We start from the raw sequence: 20,090 nt of genomic DNA on the forward strand, positions 1-20,090 counted from the left end.
GTATAGCTTGAAAAAAGAGAATCTGAACGAACTAGTTTGTTTATAATTTGTAATAAAAATTACGTCCGAGATGTGAACCTAATTTCGCTATAGATATGGAATGGTGACCTTTTGACCTCAAATATATCAAGTCACAGATGTGAAAATATTTTGAGGCTTCGTCACACACAAGACAGCTTTAATTAATTACTTAAATAAAATAAAACCGATCACAATCAGTCAGGTTATCCAGAGAAACTAATTTAAATGGTATACTTATTATTTGACATATTACTTATAGGTAGCAATAGTCGTAAAACGCAAAGCCCCCCAAAATGGAAACTTTTCTCCAAAAGCCCAATGCACACCTCAATCTAATCTAATTTAATTGAAAATTAAATTTCCCGATTTTTCCCTGCAAAAGCAATCTCAAAAATCCCTTAAAACTAAAACTTAATCCTTTTGGAAAGAATGGACCTTTTCGATTAAACTTAAAGTATTCTGGTTTCTTTGGCCTTATCAATGTTGTAACGAATCTTTAAAAAAATTCACGGATTGCATTGAAATAAAGCCTGTTCAAAGAAAACGAAATCGACAATAGCATTTTATAGTTTAAGTCGTAAAATGGTTTTTACGATTTTTCTTTTTTGGGATATTCTAAATTCTCAAAGATAAAATCGCCCTCCCCTCAAGAAGTGATATCTAGTTTATTAGGGAGAAGGTATAAATTCGCCATATTTCCAGTTTTATCTCCAGTCCAAACGTATAGGGTCCGGAGTTAATCCCCGCCGCCTCTAAATTTCAACCAGCATCTCATTGTTTCTTGAAAACTCACGTCAGCGCGAAGCCAATAACAACGAAAATTACTTGTATTTTCCGACTGAGGAGAGGCGAAATAGCCCGGCCTCCTTTTACGTCCCCCCTTGTATTTTGAAAGGGGGACTGGGACTATGGCGCGTGAATACTTAGGCATCTTATACCTTCTCCCTAATAAACTAGATATCACTTCTTGATCGCCCGCCCGTTTTATTAAAGTTTATCTTTAAATTACAATTTTCTTTAGGTGTAAAGAAAGATTAACGTAGTTTATAAATCTTGGTTTAAAGTTTAACTTTGTTTAAAAATATAATAAAGGTTATTCAATGTTTCCGGTTTTTAAGTCTTAAGAATGCATATAAATTTGTATTTTGTAGAAACAGGTAATAAACAAATAGAAATATATTTACTTTTACCTTTACGACGGAGACATATTTACAAACATCACGTGACGTCACAAAAATGAATTTTTTCCAAAAGTGAAACTTACCTACAAAGAGAGAAAAAAGATATAAAATTATAAATGCGCACTAGACCTACTACGAAATTGAATCTAGGATAATAATCTCCAAAAAGCAATTCAATAATCATTCTAACTCATTAATTAATTTTTCCCCCGTGTCAATTACGCATGCAGGCTCAAAATTCAACATGAATTAACAAATTATGTCACCAATCACCAACCGAATTGGAGCAGTTGTTGGCTGCTATTTTCTGCAGCAGGGTATATAGAGGGAAATTAAATCACAAAGATAACTGCATACAGTAATGTGTATAATATTAAAGTAGATCTGTAATTACTGATTGGTACGTTGGTTTACAGACAAATCAAGAAGTTAGAGAGAGAGAAATTAATCAAGACTTGATTGGAGTACGACGAAAACCATAGTGGGAATATACTCTACTAATTAAGGCTTTCAATGGCTACTACGAAATCTAATCTATAATGATAATAATCTCGAAAAAGTAATATTATAATCATTCTAACTCATTAATTTTTCCAGGATCAAAATCCAATTACATGAACAAATGACACCAATCACTGAATTGGAGGTTGTCGGCTGCTATTTTCTGCAGGCTATAGAGGGAAATTGAATGTGATTACAAAGATAACTGCATACAGTAATATCTGATAATATTAAAGTAGATCTGATTTCAATCACTGATTGGTTGGTCAAATTGGTCAACAGACAAATTAAGAAGTTAAGACTTGATTGCAGTTGGAATTGGAGTGCATCGCAAACATAATTTTACTGCGAATACATTAATTAGAAGGCTTTCCTTAACTTCTTCGCAGTACCTATCCTAATTACTTTCTACTATTTATATTTGCTTTTGGTACAAGTACTCGTGTACACCGAGTGAGGGAGTGACTGGTCCCTTGCCAAAATTCATATTATAGAAAACCCAAGGAATTTGGTGATCCCTCGAAAGCAATACTCCTTTGAATACCCTACCCTTACATTGGTTGGTAGTCGATTTTATATCAAGCATTGGCGCCTTAAGGGATAAAAATGGGTGAATGAAAAAATATATATTTAGACACCCGCATAGCATCAATCACGACCCGTATACCTTAGAGGATATACAGGGTGTTATTTCAAAAAGGATAAGTAATTATTGGAACGAAGTACAGTGAGTGGGATGGATGGTTCTATGGGAAATCAACTGAATTTTGAGAATGGAAAATGAAACTGTATACTTCTATGAGCAGCCGATTTTGAATGTCCCCATAAGGGATGTATGCACACCCTAACACAAGTTATGATTGAACATTGGATTGGAGTGTTTTATTTACGAATGGCCCCTTAATTAAATTAGAAATCATTGTGATTAGTTTCTTACTTAAATTTAATCAAGGGGGTCATTGGTAAAACACTTCAATCCAAAGTTCAATCATAACTTGTGTTAGGGTGTGCATTCATCCCTTACTGGGGCATTCAAAACCGGCCGGTCATAGAAGTATAGAGTTACATTTTCGATTCTCAAAATTGATTGATTTCCCATAGAACCATCCATCCCACTCACTGCATGTACATTTTTCCTATGACAACCCTCCCTTTTCGGTACACCCTGTCTACAGGAGCAAAGGAACGCAGGGTTCTCTCTAAAGACGAATCCCTTATCACTATCCGACTTCTTTATTTTTTTACCTCCATGATCTTAGTAATAGAGAAATTTTTGATAGGACGTTTATTCATTTCTCTCTTGTTCTTTTTATAGGATGTCGAAAAATAAGGAAAAATTTCGGATAACTCTATATTCTTTTTTAACTATAGAAATTCCCATTGAAGATGCTTTAGGGTTTTCTTGAAATTTTTTTAAAGGTTGTAGTAGAGCATGTAGTCTCGAGAGAGAGAGAAAGAGAAGATAATGTGAAATTCAAAATTCAATTATAAAAATTTAGACAGTAGGCCAGCTACCTAATATTTATGAGATTGTGGTTTCATTTAAAATGTAATTATTGGACCAAAGTATACAATGGGGAATCAATTTTGAGTCGAAAATGTTATACCAGGGATAGATTTTAGAAGTAGGAATGGAGAACAGAGTAAGTCCCGGACCCCCTTCCACGGGAAGAAGAGGCGGGTCATAGCGACAGAGGTAAAATGGAACTACGTATTTTTCGCCGTCCGCGTCAGCAACGTCATCAAAACGTAGTTTAAGTGAGCAGCCAATAAGATAATTTAAACTTTTCGTTATACGTGTTGGAGGGAGGGGCTCTATACTGGGTGGTCTATGAGTCGGAATGAAGTAAATACTAACCGTTCTCCATTCTTACTTCTAAAATTAAATCTAATCCTGATTATACTTCTATGACCGTGTCCTTCAATCACCCTCCATATTGAAACACAAAGAATTTTATTTCATGTAATATTTCTATAGAATATGTGTTCTTTATATCTACGTAGATGGTCTATTTATGTTGGTAAACAATATATGTTTTCAACAACACTATATTATACGTATAAAACAACACCGTGAACTCGCAGTCAATAAACTGGAGCCCAATTAAAACTGGACCCTCCTAAGTAATAAAATAAAAAACAACCAAGAACGTGTTAATGAAGTAGACCTAATTAACGACGAAAATGGTAAATAAAACTTTCCCAGGCAGGGCCAAAGTTTGGGAAAACCCTAAGATAAAGGGTTCCAGCCCCATCGAAGTCAAGGTACATAGCTGGTGCTCCATTTCCTTACTTTTAGCGATGTCTACCTCCATACGGAGAATGCAATTAAAACGAAGCTATTACCCACCAATAAACATCGAATATACATCTAGTCCTTGCTTCATTGCTAACTGTGATTGGTTGTTGTAGCCCGTACCTATCTTAAGATTAATGATGATTCTTTACGCTTCGAGATCCGCCAGACCATTTCCCGCCTTTACCTCTGTCTTTCAGGCGCGAACGGTTTATTTCTTAGCACGCGCTACATCAATTAATCTACTAACATTTTCCAAGCATTTTTTTACCCTTCTTCTAAGTTCTATGTGTTGTGTCATTGCTAGTACCAGGAATTCATACAACTAATTGGAATCATAGTATACCCATTTTCACTCAACGTATCTAGGCAGCTTATTTTATGGGAGGAGCTAGCTATACTAATCATTATGTATGACGAATTTTACCCAAGCGAATTAATAATCTATCTCTCTGCACGTTGCACCTTGATATTGCGCCTAGAACCTCTGTAATATTTGAAATCGTAGTTAGAAAGACGTCATTAGAATTATTAATAGGCGTGACGTGTAGTTACTAGTAAGTTCTCAAGCCCATGCAGTCCACAAAACCCGAGCATAGAAATTGACATGGGATGAATAAGGGCAGGGGCATAATTATTCTTTTTGGCTGTATGCATTCTTGCTAACATTAAGTATAGGTTGGTTAACTTGCTTAGTATACAAACTAATGGTGATGTTTCAAATAACTTCAAGTACAGGTACGTGAGAAAATACACATTTTTTTAACGCAGATTGTTTGTTATAACGTGTAAAACAGCTGTGAAATTATTACCTATGGAATCATGACGTAAAATAACTTCGTCTAATCAAGTTTTTTAAAGTAACAACAATTAAAATTTAATTTAATTTAATTAATTCATCATGCAGATTTAAAAAAAATACAAATAAATAAATAAAGAAGCTCCTAATAGTTGGCTTTTCTCTGAACACCGGTGTGCGGCAGGAACAACATTTCTACAGGGGCCGTAGGATTAACATGGGGTGAATTTCCCCTAAATGTCGGCTTCACCATCAAGTTTTTAATCTTTCACTTAATGATATTTTAATAATTTTTAATTTTTTAATAGTTTAATTATATTAAATTAGAAATTCATATTTGGATAGATTTCATGAAATTAAATTTCTTTAGAAGCTCAAGAAAGCGTTGAAGACCCGAAAACATTTGAATCTCAAATTTATTTTTTTTAAATTACAGATAAATATAAGATTTATTTTTGTACCCTTTATAACCCAACATTAAATTAACCATTAAAATAATAACGCAGATTCAATACATTTCTTGATGTCTAGACTCGATTTTAATAGCATTTTGCTGAAATAAAATAAATAATTCCTATGTACAGATAAATAAATATATCTATAGTTTCCCAGTTACAGATTCAGTGTTAGAAAAGTAAAAAATTCAATTAGAAAACCCGTTTTCTCGATATGTAAAACTAACCCATTCCAAGGTTGATTTCTTCTATAGGCATTTTATCAAAGTAGAAGTAAGGAATATAAATAAATATACATATATATACAGGGTGTTTCAAATCATAACTCGAAAACAGCATTGTCCCTTGTGGTAAACAAAATGGAGGCGATAGAAGTATAGATGTTACATTTTCGACTCAAAATCGATTTCCCAAAGAACATCCCCCTTAATTTATGCCAATGCCAGACTTATCAGAAACACCCTGTATATATATAAAAAAGAAATATATATATATTTGTACTGTAGGCACCTTATCTTATAAAAGCACGCAAACTAAGCGATTTTTGTTGGTTTGGGAATCAATTTAGTGAAGCATATTGAATATAAGCTTAACGTTATCGTGGGAGGTTAAACATCGGCTTAGTAAACCCCCTTTAACCCTTAAAAGACGTACTGTGCAAAAAGCAAACACGAAATCTAAAAAATACCGAATGGAAAGATTGGCGCTATTCGTTGAAATAGTATGAGATTGGACAGGGGATGTTTGCAGTATTGTGGAAACTGGATGAAATAAAAATTCCTCGATTTTAATTATTATTATACAAAATGATGGGACGTACGATTTTTAATCAGGGGGTTTTAATTACGGATTAACGTCAAATCTGAGTTCAATAAATTGGTTTTATTGGGAGGTATAAGCTCTTTATTGTTTGAATAAGGCTATATAATTAATTAGGCTTAACTTAGGAAAGTTTTATGAAGGAAGTTTTGGTTAAAAATATGCAGTCCTTAGCCTTTTCTAAATCAAGAACCCACTTTATCCAATCAAAAAACCCTCCTAATACATTAAAAGCAATATAAAGTCTCATCTAATTAAAATTTAAATTTATTTTATTTTCTAATATGTACGTGTGGAATTTTTATAATTTTGTTATATGTATGTCTAAATAGAGTTAGAAATATAAGTTTACGCTTTTTAGCGCAGTCCCAGTTTTAAGATAAAAAGGAATACACTTTAAGAAAATAACGTACCACTACATTCAGTCTATTTCTTCTGGTTCCTATTTCTAAAGCGTACCACTACCTAAGCCTATAAAATTTAGAGAGAGAGAGAGAGAGAGAGAGAGTTTTCAAAAGGAAACGTTTTTGGAAATGTCGCCAAGAGTCCAGATAAACTACAAATTGAGAAAGCCTGAACGTCGAGCTAGCAGCGACTTTCTTTTCTTAATGGTTCGAAAAACTCAAGAGAGAAACTATACAAGGTCTTTTAGGCGATTCGAAAAAGAAACCACTTTATATATACAGGATATAAAAGGTTTCCAAAAAGATTTAAGCTTATTCCCAAACAAGTATTTTACTCTCTAATTTTGTCAGATTTTTTTTTTTTGATATTATTAAAATGGTGATGTGTGGAATTATTTATAGTAAGGTAAATAAATAGATTAATAAGTTTTGGATAAAATAATTTTTTTTTCGAATAGAAAATTAAGAAAGTCTTTGGTAAAATAAGCCCCTCCTACCAAACGTCAAACGTCCGCTTACCCAATCATATTTACTCCCCCAATAGCCTTCCACTTCATAAAATCCCCCACCATGTAGATGTAAATGGGAGGAGCCTTCTTGTAGCCCCGCCCTTTTGCTATTTCCCAATAAGGGCTACTGTTTACAAGTTATGATTGGAGTTTTTACGGATAACCTCTTTAATTAACTTAATGCTAATTAATTCAACAAAAAATTTGAGGGGTTCAAAGCTACAGATCTTTTTCAAACGGAGACACAGTTATGACGTCATCACCCCCCAACTCATCCGGCGAACTGTATGCCCTGCCCGTTTTTGATTTTCAAATTACCAAATTTTTAAAACTATCAAAAATCTTACTGTATTTGAAATTAAACGCTATCTATCCTTTTAATTTTTTTATACAAACTCTTAAAATAGTTCATGAGCCAGAAAAATTTTAATTGGGTTACGAAATTAAACCTACAAAAAGTGCCGCCGCGTTAGGATGGGGGAAAAGTTATTTTAATTAACCTTTGACCCGGAGAGATAAATTAAGTTGGGGCGCTTTAACGCTTTTCTAACCTCAAAAATGGTAAGCTCTGGGAAATTCATGGGCGACTTGAAGAAGAGAGGGATGGAGTAGGAACCCTCATACCTATAACGTTGCCTCTGTACCTCCACCCACGGAACGGCACCGAAGTCCTCCCAACATCCTCAGCGGCTTTAGGTAGGGTCGTACAGTACGGAATCTTTAAAGTCACCTCCTCTGTCTTAGTTCTGATACAAATACAATGGCGCTACGCGGCAGCACTTAATAAAATGCCTCTTCCGAAGGGTAGGGACGTGCGCAAGGTACACTGGTTAGGGAGTTTCAGTGCATGTCGCAGGTCGTCCATCATCATTACCACTCCATCTTCCTTCATTTCTCCCAAACCTAGCTTCTGTCGCTCACGGAATTCCCAGGGTCAATATGAAATTATCGTAGCCTCGCAAGGTGGTTCAGAGCTGTCAAAATTTTACAGCGTGCACTTCGCGAGAGGCAACAGCAGCCGGGGATGACACCGACACTGTCCGGGAAGGAAGGTTTCCGGTTGAAATTTTAATTGAAAATTCGAAACTATGTGAGTATATTATCCAAAAATCCAGTTAAATTTAACAGGGACTGAATAACAGGTCCACGCGTGCATCTCCAGGGAGTTTTATAACATTTGAAATTGTGTTATAAGATACGCGGATTGGGTTGTTAACGAGAACGGAATTTTAATTGCAGTCGAATAGAGATATCTTTAAAGGGGTAGGTTACCGTGGGGGTAAAACTATTTCACCTGTCAGCGATGAAGTTAGCGCCTAGTCACAACTGTGGCAAATTTTCTGAGTACTAAATGGCGTATTTGTTAGCGATATGGGTAAGCAAACTAATTGTGGAAGGCTTTAAAGGCCCATTGAGACTAGAGTAACATCTTACGTTGTGGTCGGTACGTTTATTACCCTGTTCAGACGCCAGAGCAGACGACTTGAAACGAGTCATGTTTACGGTGATTTTTGAGCCAAGACTTATGAATACTAAAATAGCTGCTCAATCAAAATGATAAACAAATACCGCGCCAATTAAGAATGCCAAAACTTTTCATAATATCGTCTGCTAAAGCGTAAGTAGCTCACTCGATCACGCGTTAGTAATAAGGCATAATCGAGTAAGCTATGGCTACAGAAAAGGTGCGCAAACGATGTGGCGCCATCTCGGCACACACTACCCGATGAAATTGAAAAAATTCAAACCATAAACCCGCGGCGAATCTTTTACATAGTCGTTGACACGTGTCTAACTAATTAAGCGAGGAAAGCGACTTCACCGACGTGAATTTACGTAAGGTTTTAGATTCAGTCTGAATAGGCCTTTAGAAGCATTGTATCAAAATTCATTACTTTATATGATATTTCAAATATTAATAATAATAAAAAAAAGGTAAAAATGAGGAATGAAACTTATATAATTAACTTTAACGAACGAACTAATTCATACTATGAGTTATTTACTTTTGCAATTTAAGGGTTAGTGTGGAAAAACAATCAGATATCAGAAATTAGTTTCGATCGCGTCTTGGGCAGCAAACATTTCTTAGAGGGCTCGTTAGAGCGTGAATACCTCGAGGACACTCTGGTGGAAAAGACTGAATGAGCTCTTATTCTTTCTTTAATAAGAAAAGGCCAAAAGAAAAAGGAGCCGGTTAACCCGTACCGTTCGTTGGTCTACACCAAGCTGAGGCCAAGCCACCTAGTGCACTGCTACCTTACTACCCACTTCTTGAAAAGCGAAACAATGGGTAGATGAAGTAAAGGCTGGTGTCAAGAGAGAATGAAACGATAATGTTTTATATTGGTGGTCGATATCGTGAATTAACCGATCGATTACTGGAACCCATACCGATTTTAACACCGATTATTTATCCCAATGATATCGATATGAACCGATTATTTATCCCAATGAAACCGATATAAACCGATTTTTAGTGACTATCAACCAATATCGACGGATTATCAACCAATTTTTAGGGATAATCAGCCGATTTTCAGTAATTATCGTACGATTTTAGCGATAATCAGCCGATTTTCAGTAATTATCGTACGATTTTAGCGTTTATCATCCGACTTCTAGCGATTAACATCCTATTTTTACCGATTTTTAGCATTATCCACCTATTTTTACCAATTATCAAGGGATTTTAACCTTAAAAATTTAATTTTAAAACTGGTCACCCCCTTCCTAGCGTCCACAATAGTCCTTAGGACTAGATTCGCAATCAATAAATGGGTCCAGAGGAACAGTAACCTTCCCCCGGCATAGTGAATTTAAAAACTGATTTAAGCAATAAATAAAAATTGGTTTATGAACATGAGAACGTGTGCTATTTCCCAGACTCCACCTATATATTCCTAACCGCTGAATTTTTCCCAGCAGTACTATACTCGATTTCATTGTCCCTTGAAAGCTTAGTTAGGGGGCCCCCGGATCGTCTTTTCTCTTTAAGTGGAGCGTAATGTATCAGGGTCCCTTTTAGGTGCCTGCAGCGTTATGGACGCGGGGGCCCATGCCTTCTTGAGCACCGAGCACGCGGAAAAGCCTTCAGCTGCCTTAATTCGATAACAAACCCCTTTAACTCGAATCCGCCTCAATCTACCTAGTACCCTACCCCTTCCCTCACCCCCATCTACACCTGCACTATCACCTAGCAGCCATACCTACATGCCCTTGCTGTACCAACCAGCTCAAACGAAAAGCGACGACGTACAAAGACCCTATTTTATGATTTTTCAAGCCAAAAAGCACTTAATGTCTTCTGTTAAGAGTTGAAAAGGGAAATTTGAGAACAACGCCTTGTTTTATAATTAATTGGGAGGAATTAAGCCTACTTTGTTAATTTGTTTCAGGTCTAACAATGGAGAAAAACATGTTTAAATTTAAATAAAATTAAATTAAAGAAAAGATATGTTGTAATTTTTTGTAGTGCTACATTCAAATTTCGTGGTTTTTGTTTTAAAATTAGAATTTTCCTACTGACTTCTTAGATTTTTATCAGGGGTCTTCGCTAAAGTTTGTATTGTAGTATATCAGGAAAATATATTAAATTAGAAATTATTGTCTAAATGAGTTTCTTAGTTAATTTAAGGGGTTATCCGTAAAATACTCTGGACAATCTTAGCTCGAAAACAGCATTGTCGCTTGTGGTAAACAAAATGGAGGCGATAGAAGTACAGAACATTTTCGACTCAAAATCGATTTCCCAATGAACAAACATCCCCCTTAATTTATGCCACCAGACTTATCAGAGACACAATGCATTTTGGGATATATGTGTGTCCCAAGTTCATGGTGCAATTTGACCTTCGTAAGACTTACATTGCAACGATTTTTGTGTAAGTCATTTATATATTTTACGTTTTTTTTTCATAAATATGATTACGAGAGTGGTTATTAAATTTAATCTGTCAATATTTCCGAAATAAATTAGAATATTGTGCAAAGGTTTGTCTAGCTGGCGTGACATCAGTCGCAAATGCGATGATTGTAGTGCTATTAAACGTTAATAGACTCTCTTAAAAAATCCGTCCTAGACATATTTCAATTTCAAATTTAGAGTGACGCACAATGCCTATTATAAGAATAATTATGGTGTTCTAAACGCACGTTGTCAAAGTAATGATTACCTTGACACGTATAATGTTATTTCAGGAATACATATAGCCAATAGGAATCATTGTGTAGCCATTTATCTTGTGGGAAGAGCTAGCTAGACTAATCATTATGTATGACGAATAATCTATCTCTCTGCACGTTGAACCTTGCGCGAGAGTCTAACCTCACGTTGCTCCCAACCAATTAAATCACAGTTAGAAAGACGCCATCAGGATTATGAGACATGACGGATAGTAAGTGCTCAAGCCCGGTATACCCACAAAAGTGACAAAACCCGCATTAATATTTACGTTGGACATATTGGTACACAATGATTCCAATTAACTGTATGCATTCCCGGTTATATAGTAAGCAGATTTCACGATGAAAAGAGCCATTTAACTTGCTGTTACTTGAAAAGGAAGGTATAATAATGATAATTCGGTAAGTATGCCTAACTCAAAGGGTCTTTAAACACTCTGAGTTTTGTCATTACTAAATTAATTTTTCATGGTATAGTGTCGTTTTATTATGTCTGACGTTGGAAGTCATTTCGTCCCAACTGGTTCCGGTCATCAAAGATCCAAGACCACTTTACAGGAATGTGGACATGCCAATAATTACGGCCTCGGACATTGACAAGGCTTTTTGCAGCGTCGCGGCGGTCACTAAACGAAGACATGAGATTGAGAACCAAATCTTGTCTAAAGGTTTTGATTTACATATCTCGAAATTTAGTCAGATTATTTTAAATCAAGGTGTTAATTTAATTTTACGACACAGGAGCAATCATTGAAAGAGACAGTAGATCACCGGAAGCCACACATCAGAAGTCAACCGCCGCAAGTCAAATTGGTCCGAAAAACCCGGCTGATTACGCGGAAAAATTCGAAACGGCCACAGCCTATCTTATTAAAAAGTATTTATTGAAACGCGTTGATTGGTCAACGCCAGTTAAGGTCATTGACGAATGACGTATCCTCGCAGATTCAATCTAACTAGCGAACAAGTGGCGTTCGGACTACCTTATCTCAAATTGAACGAGAGCATAGAAGGCTCCAAAGAGCTCGAGGAATGTCTTAATAGCGACATTATCCTTGACAAAACGTTTACCATGCACCCCAGAGTTGGTGAAAAAGAGATTACGTGTGACGAGAAGCCGACGTATAAGATCCATTCTTAACAGTTTCCGACTGTTACTATGCTTTAATTCTTTGATTCTTGCTTTAGTTCTGATTATTTCCGATCCTGGGTTCAGATAGATTTCGGCGACTTGAAGTCAGCTAAGGAGAGCAAGTTCAGGGTCATAGATGGACATTGCAACAACCTTATTAATGCCAACTTGGGTCGTAGTAAACAAGATCTAGCCAGATTACTCGCTCCAAAATACGATGATTGTAGGCGTTGGTTAAATGAACAGTCTAAGTGAAAAGTGTTCAATATAGTTTGTCTTGGCTATAGTGGTGTCGGCGCCAAGAAAATCGGTGAACGGAGCTGATCTACCGAGCGCTCGTCTAATCTCATCCAGTTTCTTGAAGGAGGTCGATGTCCCCAGTCGACAGTTTACGCATATGCTGATGCAATTCGGACAATTCACGGACCACGATATCACTTCAAGTCCCACCAGTACCTTTGGTAAGTAAGTTAAGTTCTAGTGAACACGGTAACGATCGCTCAAATTTCACAACATTAGACTCCGTTCAAATTTTGGTCGACTGCTGCAAGGCGGACAGCGTCCATCCAAATTGCCTGCCCATTGATATTGCAGCCAACGATCCGTTCCACAGGAAATTCGGCAAGACTTGCATGAACTTCGTTCGTTCATTACCAGCCGTAGATTGTGTTCTGGGACCAAGGCAACATATCAACCTAAGAACAGCTGCTCTTGACGCATCCAACGTCTACGGAGCCCAATTTGCAACGGGGGATGTAAACAAGGATGCCGGGTATTTACGAGACATGCCCAAAGATGGTAAAAACAGTTGTAAATTATGGTGAATGGTGTCAGCATATTGAAGACAATGATGCCTATTTCATTTTCAGGTCTAGGTGAATTGAAAAGAAGTAGGTTCGCTCCAAACGACTCTCTACTTCCGGAAGTCACTCCTCTTATGGGGCCGACACCACCAGTGTGCAATATTCCAATCGAGGAAACGTGGCGTGAAGACAAGCATTGCTTCAGCGCAGGTAAAACCCAAAGGCTCTCACCCTCTCTGACTCACTATCTCACTTACTCCTCACTCTCTGGTTTCTATGACGATTTGACACTTTCTAGGGGACGATCGTGTCAACGAACAACCTGGATTGACATCGATGCACACTTTATGGTTTCGACAACATAATAGAATAGTCAGAAATCTTTTGAAGGCGAATCCATCCTTTTATCAAGATACGGGAGCTTTTACATCGGAAGATTACGAGGCCCAGAAAGCGCTTCAGACCGAGGACCGAATAGTTTACGAAGAAAGCAGGTCAGATCATCTATTATGACCTATAGAGTCACAATTCGTTAATTTACGAATCTGGTTGACCAAACTGCATACACGGTTGATACCAATCACACCAGGGGAAGGTTCATTACAAGTGTTGTGGTTGTGTTACCCAAGGCTAGGACGGAGACGAAGCCAATAAGATTAATCAGAACGTCCTATTCTAGACCCTTATTAAGAATCTATATTTTTCATTTTGAAAGTTGTAAAACCACATCATGGTTGCAGATTAGGTGAGGGTCCCAAAGAGTATTTATTGTTTAATGTCTCCAGAGACAGTCCTTAACATCCTGGTATGAAAACCTTTCCTTAAAACATCTTGGCAACGCTCTTAGAGGGAGAGACTTATCATGACGCGTAGACACTTTGCATGACGCGTACAAGCATCTATTTAATTTAATTGTTAGGAGGATAGTGGCTGCTCAACTACAGTACATCACCTACAAGGAATTCCTGCCCATCGTAATTGGCGAAACGTACATGAAACATTTCAACCTCAATCCTCTAAAAGACGGATATACCAAGTAAATGAGCAATGTTTTATCATTTATCCCATTCTCATGACCATCAATTACTGCATGAAATTTATAGGTACGACCCTTCAAAACAACTACAAATATTTCAAGAATTTTCAACATCTGCCTTCCGATTCGGACACACTTTGGTGCAAAATTCTTTTAAGAAATTCGACACTCGCGGCTTTGCTAGTTCTTTCAACTTAAAGGAACGTTTCTTTGACCCTCGCGAATTATACAAGGGTGATTTGTCCTCTATCTTGACCGGTCTTTTCAAACAACCAGCTCAACAATACGATAATCATATCGCTGACGACCTGGTCAACCATTTATACGAAGGTTCGGTATTTCAATTAAAATTTAAATACAATATCGTAGAAATAACATTTTCGACTGTACCACCCTTGTTGGAACACCATTCACAATAAATTCTTAGAGAAAGGAGGCAAGTCAGGTCTAGATTTACCAGCCATCAACATTCAGCGAGGTAGGGACCATGGTATCAGTAGCTACACTGACTATTTGGAGTACTGTTTCGACCTCAAAATCACCAAATTCGACGACCTCAACAAAGTAATCAGACCGGACCTGGTCTATAGTCTGTCCAAAATTTACGAGTAACGACTTAAATAATTGGATATAAAAACGATTAAGCCTAACTGCGTCAATGCTTTTAATTCCAGGAGTCCTTTGGACATTGACTTATTTGTGGGCGGAATATCGGAGACCCCTTTACCCAATGCCGTTGTAGGTCCGACGTTCGGTTGCATCATTGGCATACAGTTTAACCAATTAAAATTCGGAGACAGATATTACTTTGAACATGGAGGACAGTCTGGAAGCTTCACTCCCGGTAAATATAAAGCGGTCTTAGTAGTAATGGGACCAAAGCATACAGTGAAATGGTATGGGAAATCAATTTTGAGTCGAAAATATTCAAAGACATTTTGCCCTAGTGTTTTATAAACCAACTGAAAGACAATGATTTCTAATTAGGGGGTACATCCCTTATGGGGCATTCAAAATCAGCTGGTCATAGAAGTACAGAACATTTTCGATTCTCAAAATTGATTGATTTCCCATAGAACCATCCCACTAACTGTACATCTGTCCTTTAACTACCCTCCCCTTTTGGAAAACACCCTGTATATTAACGAAAGTTATCTAGCCCAATTATCGGAAATCAGAAAGAAAACTTCATTGGCACAAGTTATTTGCGCCAATACCAATAAAACGATAAATTCAATACAGAAACGAGTCATGGAAATGGCCGGTTATAACAGGTAATTCCTTACTTCCCTTTCATTTAAACCCGAGCGTAATTTTTAATTACATTATAAATATATTTCAAACTAATTAATAATAATAATTTATTCAGCAACTACCTCATTAGTTGCGCTTGCTTGCCAGACATAGATTTCAGCCTTTTCCCGCTCAGCCGATAACGCAATGGCAATATTTATCACATTTGTATAAATTTAATTAATAATTTTAAGGAATTAAAAAGAAATTAAATGAGATTTTGCGATTGCATTTATTGTGTGCTGACGGTGCCAGATTGACAAAACTAATAAGCCTTTAAAAGGACTTACGTTCTTCAAATACGTCAGAGACACGTGACCAAGCAGAGGCGCCATTTAAAGAAATTTAGTTGGTTTTAATTCGAAAACAAGTATGCACAGTGCAAGGACTAGGTGCTTAGTGCCACCAAGAAGTGATATCCAGTTTATTAGGAAGAAGGTATAAGTTGCCTAAGTATTCGCGCGCCATAGTCCCAGTCCCCCTTTCAAAATACAAGGGGGGACGAAAAAGGAGGCCGGGCTATTTCGCCTCTCCTCAGTCGGAAAATACGTAATTTTCGATGTCATTCGCGTCGCGCTGACGTGAGTTTTCAAGAACCAATGAGATGCTGGTTGTAATTTGGAGGCGGGGATTAACTCCGGACCTACTATACGTTTGGACTGGAGTTAAAGCTGGAAGTGTGGCGAGAATTTATACCGTCTACCTAATAAACTAGATATCCCTTCTTGGTGCCACTTCGTAACGAGGTTTTGGATCTTGACGTCACGTGGTGCCTGTAACGTATTTAAAATAATTCACACCCAAACGCCACTGCTGCCTTCTTTCGGAGTCTATAATTATCACTTACAATAAGTCGATAGAAAAGAGAAGTTGGAAGTCCAATAAATAAGTAAACCATTCTAATTTAGTTTCTCCAAGGAATGAATGAGGTTAGCGGTTGGTGGCTTGATTTGGCGGCGTCTTAAGGGTCGTCCCCCTGACACCACCCTAACACCAGACAAACCCTGTGGCTAAAACCGATAAAGAAACCACTACTCTCGCTTGAGAACACACACACTACTTAGTATCTGTGATGCAACTGGTTTTTGTTGTCGTTCTTTTTCCAATCCGAACATCTCTTCTCCTTAACCCTATTGTCCATTGGGGGTAGTTAAGACAAGGCCCACAAACACTTCTTTGGGAATCTTATACGCAGTAATGGCACTTCTGAAGCGAAGACAATTGAAACCTAACTTGGGCTGCTATTTCTGGATATATTCTGGGCTTCCTTAAGCGATAATGGTCTTATAAATACAAGAGGTACACCGATGAAAATTTTATTCAGTGGAGCGCCGCTAGGGGAGAATGCTACTTACTTATTGGTCAATTTATCAGACTGTTTGTAAATGAATGATTAACTAATTAGACTTATGTGTAATCCGGAGGCGAGTCTACAGAGAGAGTAATTGGTTTCTGATTAATTATTAAAGCTGACTTGAGCTCGAATTCAGTTTCTAATTCTCGATTGTATTTTAAAAATCCAACAAAGTCCTGGCGTTTAGTGCCATCAGAAGTGTGTAATTCTTCTCTACGAGAGAAGTGTACCACAATCAGAGAGAGATTGGAGAGAGAGAAGAGAGAGAGAAGAGAGAGAGGAGAGAGAGAAAGAAGAGAGAGAGAAAGAGAGGGAGAGAAGGAGAGGGAGAGAGAGAAAGAGAGAGAGAGAAGAGAGAGAAAGAAGAGAGAGAGAGGGAGAGAAAGAGAGGGAGAGAGAGAGCATCAAAGAGATGTGAATGATATACATTGATGTAGAAATTGAACTCAAGTTCTTATTAAAAGTTTTTCCTTTTTTCTAGTAAGTTCTTTTAGGTTTCTACCGATTTTTTAGCTCTCTTTTTTCCTGTTCATTATTTCGAGTACAAAAGGTTAAAAAAGAAGCGAAAGTCTTTGATGGAATAAATCGACTTAAATTCCGTCACGTTTTACAATAGCTCGATCTGCAGTTTCTCATCTATTTCGTTTTATAATCTGATCCCACCATCATCCTATAAACCCCATTTGGCGCCTTTTGAACTACCCAAGCTAAAAAAAAATATAATGGTGGTACGAGAAAGGTAGGTCTACAGGTACAACCTTTTGACCTCTGAGAGGTTGATTCCGTGGAATTTCAAGGGGAAGATAACCTATGACCAGGGATAGATGTAATTTTAGAAGTGGGAATGGAGAACAGAGTATCTGGGCGCGCGTCAAAGTCCCGGACCCCCTTCCACGGGACGGGGGGGTGAAAGAAGAGGTGGACGGGTCATAGCGACAGAGGTAAAAAGGAATTACGTAGTATTTTTGGCCATCCCCGTCAGCAACGTCATCAAAACGTAGTTTAAGTGAGCCAATAAGATAATTTAAACTTTTCGTTACGTGTTGGAGGGAGGGGCTCTAAACTGGGTGGTCTATGAGTCGGACTAACCGTTCTCCATTCCTACTTCTAAAATTAAATCTATCCCTGTTAATAATCAATGACGAAAAATAATAAACATAGGCCTAAAGCATGAAGCAATTTTCATTTAAAAGAAAAGATAAAAATTAATAGCTTGTTTTTCAAAAACACCTTTCACTTTAAATTAACTTCTTCGTCATAACTTTTTCTTAAGTTTGCGTTAGAGAAAACTTAACCAAAAAGAAAAAAAATGTTGATAGCGTCTCAAGAGAGTGATTTGAGAAAGATTTCAAGGAAAAAGTTGAGAAATCACTTTAATCCAACTTAATCTGATCGCGTATGAATTGGCGCCGAGAGAGAAAATTGAGTCGTTATATTTCGTTTTATTCCGCTTTTGCAACGGAGCGAGCGGCCGTCAGAAACTGAGTAAAGGTATAAGGGGCAATTTGCTGTGGCCTAATATTTTTCAGAAACCCAAAAGCGTAAGAGAGAAAGTGGATATATTATATACACAAAATGATAAACTATTCCATTAAAATCTTTATACAGCAGCAAAACCAACCGGCCGAGATGAGATAGGAATTAACAATTTGGTCCAGAACCTAATGGCCAAGTTTCAACTAGTCGCTCTAAATGTAAACAGTGCCCCTGAGGGCAAAATGGAGGCGATAGAAGTATAGAACATTTTCCACTCAAAATCGATGATTTCCCAAAGAACATCCCCCTTAATTTATGCCACCAGACTTATCAGAAACACCAGGAATACATACAGCTAATTAGAATCCTAGCGTCCTAAAATCTTCAACGCTAATTTCTATGCATACCGGTTTTCTGGGCCTTAGGATAATTCTCACGTCTTTCTAGCTGTGATTTAATTGGTTGGTAGCAACACGTGCTCCTAGGCAACACGGGGCGAGATAGATTATTCGCTTGGATAAAATTCGTCTGCTTTGAACATTATCTACTTTCAATCCTCAAACTACCCACTACAGATTGTTATGTTTACCAAAAATACTTGTTGTTGGGACGAAGTTAAAAACTTTCAGAGAAAAAAGAAAGAAAAGAAAATAAGGTATACGAAAGTACTCGGAAAAACTCCGGGATTTTAAAATCCGCTTTTCTTTTTCTCCACGAGACTTTCCAGTATGGGCCTAAATCGCGAAAGAGGAGCACTACAGACTACAGAGTGCTTAGTTTATCTTTTAGATATTACCTCATTCGTCTGAAATATAATGCCACTAAAAGTAGAAGCTTGCGGTTAATATATTTCAACATAATTTAGATATACTTAAAACTAAAGGGCCAATGCCTCATAGACCATTCCTGAAATTACTTGTAGAGAAACCAACCAACAAGCAGGGACGGAGGGGTCTCTTCCGACTCGCCAAGAGGGAACGCTAGATGGAGCCTCTAGCGGTGGTGCTTCTTAGCACACCCCTACGCCCTGTAAAGTTCTCTTCATCCTTATTGAATAATGTAAAAGTCTATCTATTCTAGCCAAGAAATGTCTACTCGTATTCCATTTTACTTCACTAACCCTTTAAAAATAATACACTCAAAGTATGAGTATCTTGTAACTTTAGGATGTTTTTATTAAAGAACATAATTCGAATTTCAATCTTAGTTTCCAAGACCCGTTTTTATTTAAAAGTCTAAACAGTAGCATCTGCAATTTACGATATAGTTAAAAGTATAGTCATAAGTTTATAAGATATGCTACATGATAAGTATGACACTACCTATACAAGTTCGTAATGCTACTGAGAGACTTACAGCTCGAGATAACTAGTTCAAGGGAGAACGACGGAAGCGAGAATTGAAGTCCTACACTAGGTGGGTTAATTAATTTTGCAGGACCAAGTTCCATCTAGCTCCTATTTAGTCTGCAATCATTACTAATTAGGCCTTTGACAGCAGCGCTTCATCAGGCGTCGTCGCTTTACCCTGAATCTATGACCTACCTCACTCACTTCAAAATTACAAGCTCCAGTTTCTAAGTTACCAGACTTTACAAACTTATATGGAACATATCTTATGAACTTATGCTATAATCTACTGTACTTCATCCCATTAATCTTAGCCTTCTACGCACTGAACTCAGGCGTTGGTACGTAACTAACGAAATAGTGATATTACGTACATCGCTTTACCTCGAATCTATGACCTACTTCAATCACTTCAAAATTACAAGCTCCAGTTTCTAAGTTACCAGACATTACAAACTTATATGGAACATATCTTAT

General features: G+C 37.2%; 2 protein-coding genes across 3 annotated transcripts in view; one reads left to right on the top strand and one right to left on the bottom strand.

The window, feature by feature from the left end:
- unc-13-4A (BAI1 associated protein 3) overlaps window positions 1-20,090 on the bottom strand; it is a 171,291-nt gene that overhangs the window by 105,187 nt on the left and 46,014 nt on the right. The window lies entirely within an intron of this gene.
- LOC149679787 (immunomodulatory peroxidase-like) lies at window positions 11,562-15,441 on the top strand. Its single transcript, XM_089835787.1, has 14 exons — window positions 11,562-11,572; window positions 11,648-11,838; window positions 11,912-12,047; window positions 12,116-12,292; window positions 12,359-12,525; window positions 12,590-12,763; window positions 12,822-13,100; window positions 13,172-13,315; window positions 13,404-13,599; window positions 14,025-14,141; window positions 14,209-14,471; window positions 14,569-14,749; window positions 14,816-14,985; window positions 15,301-15,441. The coding sequence occupies exons 1-14, from the start codon at window positions 11,562-11,564 to the stop codon at window positions 15,417-15,419; spliced, it is 2,325 nt and encodes a 774-aa protein (XP_089691913.1). The 3' UTR covers window positions 15,420-15,441.

The sequence above is a fragment of the Phalangium opilio genome, unplaced genomic scaffold, assembly GCF_054372755.1.
Source record: "Phalangium opilio isolate 3A_F unplaced genomic scaffold, DU_Popi_V2 ptg000041l_1, whole genome shotgun sequence".
NCBI lineage: Eukaryota > Metazoa > Arthropoda > Arachnida > Opiliones > Phalangiidae > Phalangium > Phalangium opilio.

Excerpts from the sequence above, each read along its gene's own strand:
- LOC149679787 (XM_089835787.1), top strand. Across the intron at positions 12,293-12,358 it reads ACGTGTGACGAGAAGCCGAC|TTCTGATTATTTCCGATCCT; the intron begins GTATAAGATCCA and ends TTCTTGCTTTAG. Across the intron at positions 13,101-13,171 it reads ACGAGACATGCCCAAAGATG|GTCTAGGTGAATTGAAAAGA; the intron begins GTAAAAACAGTT and ends TTTCATTTTCAG.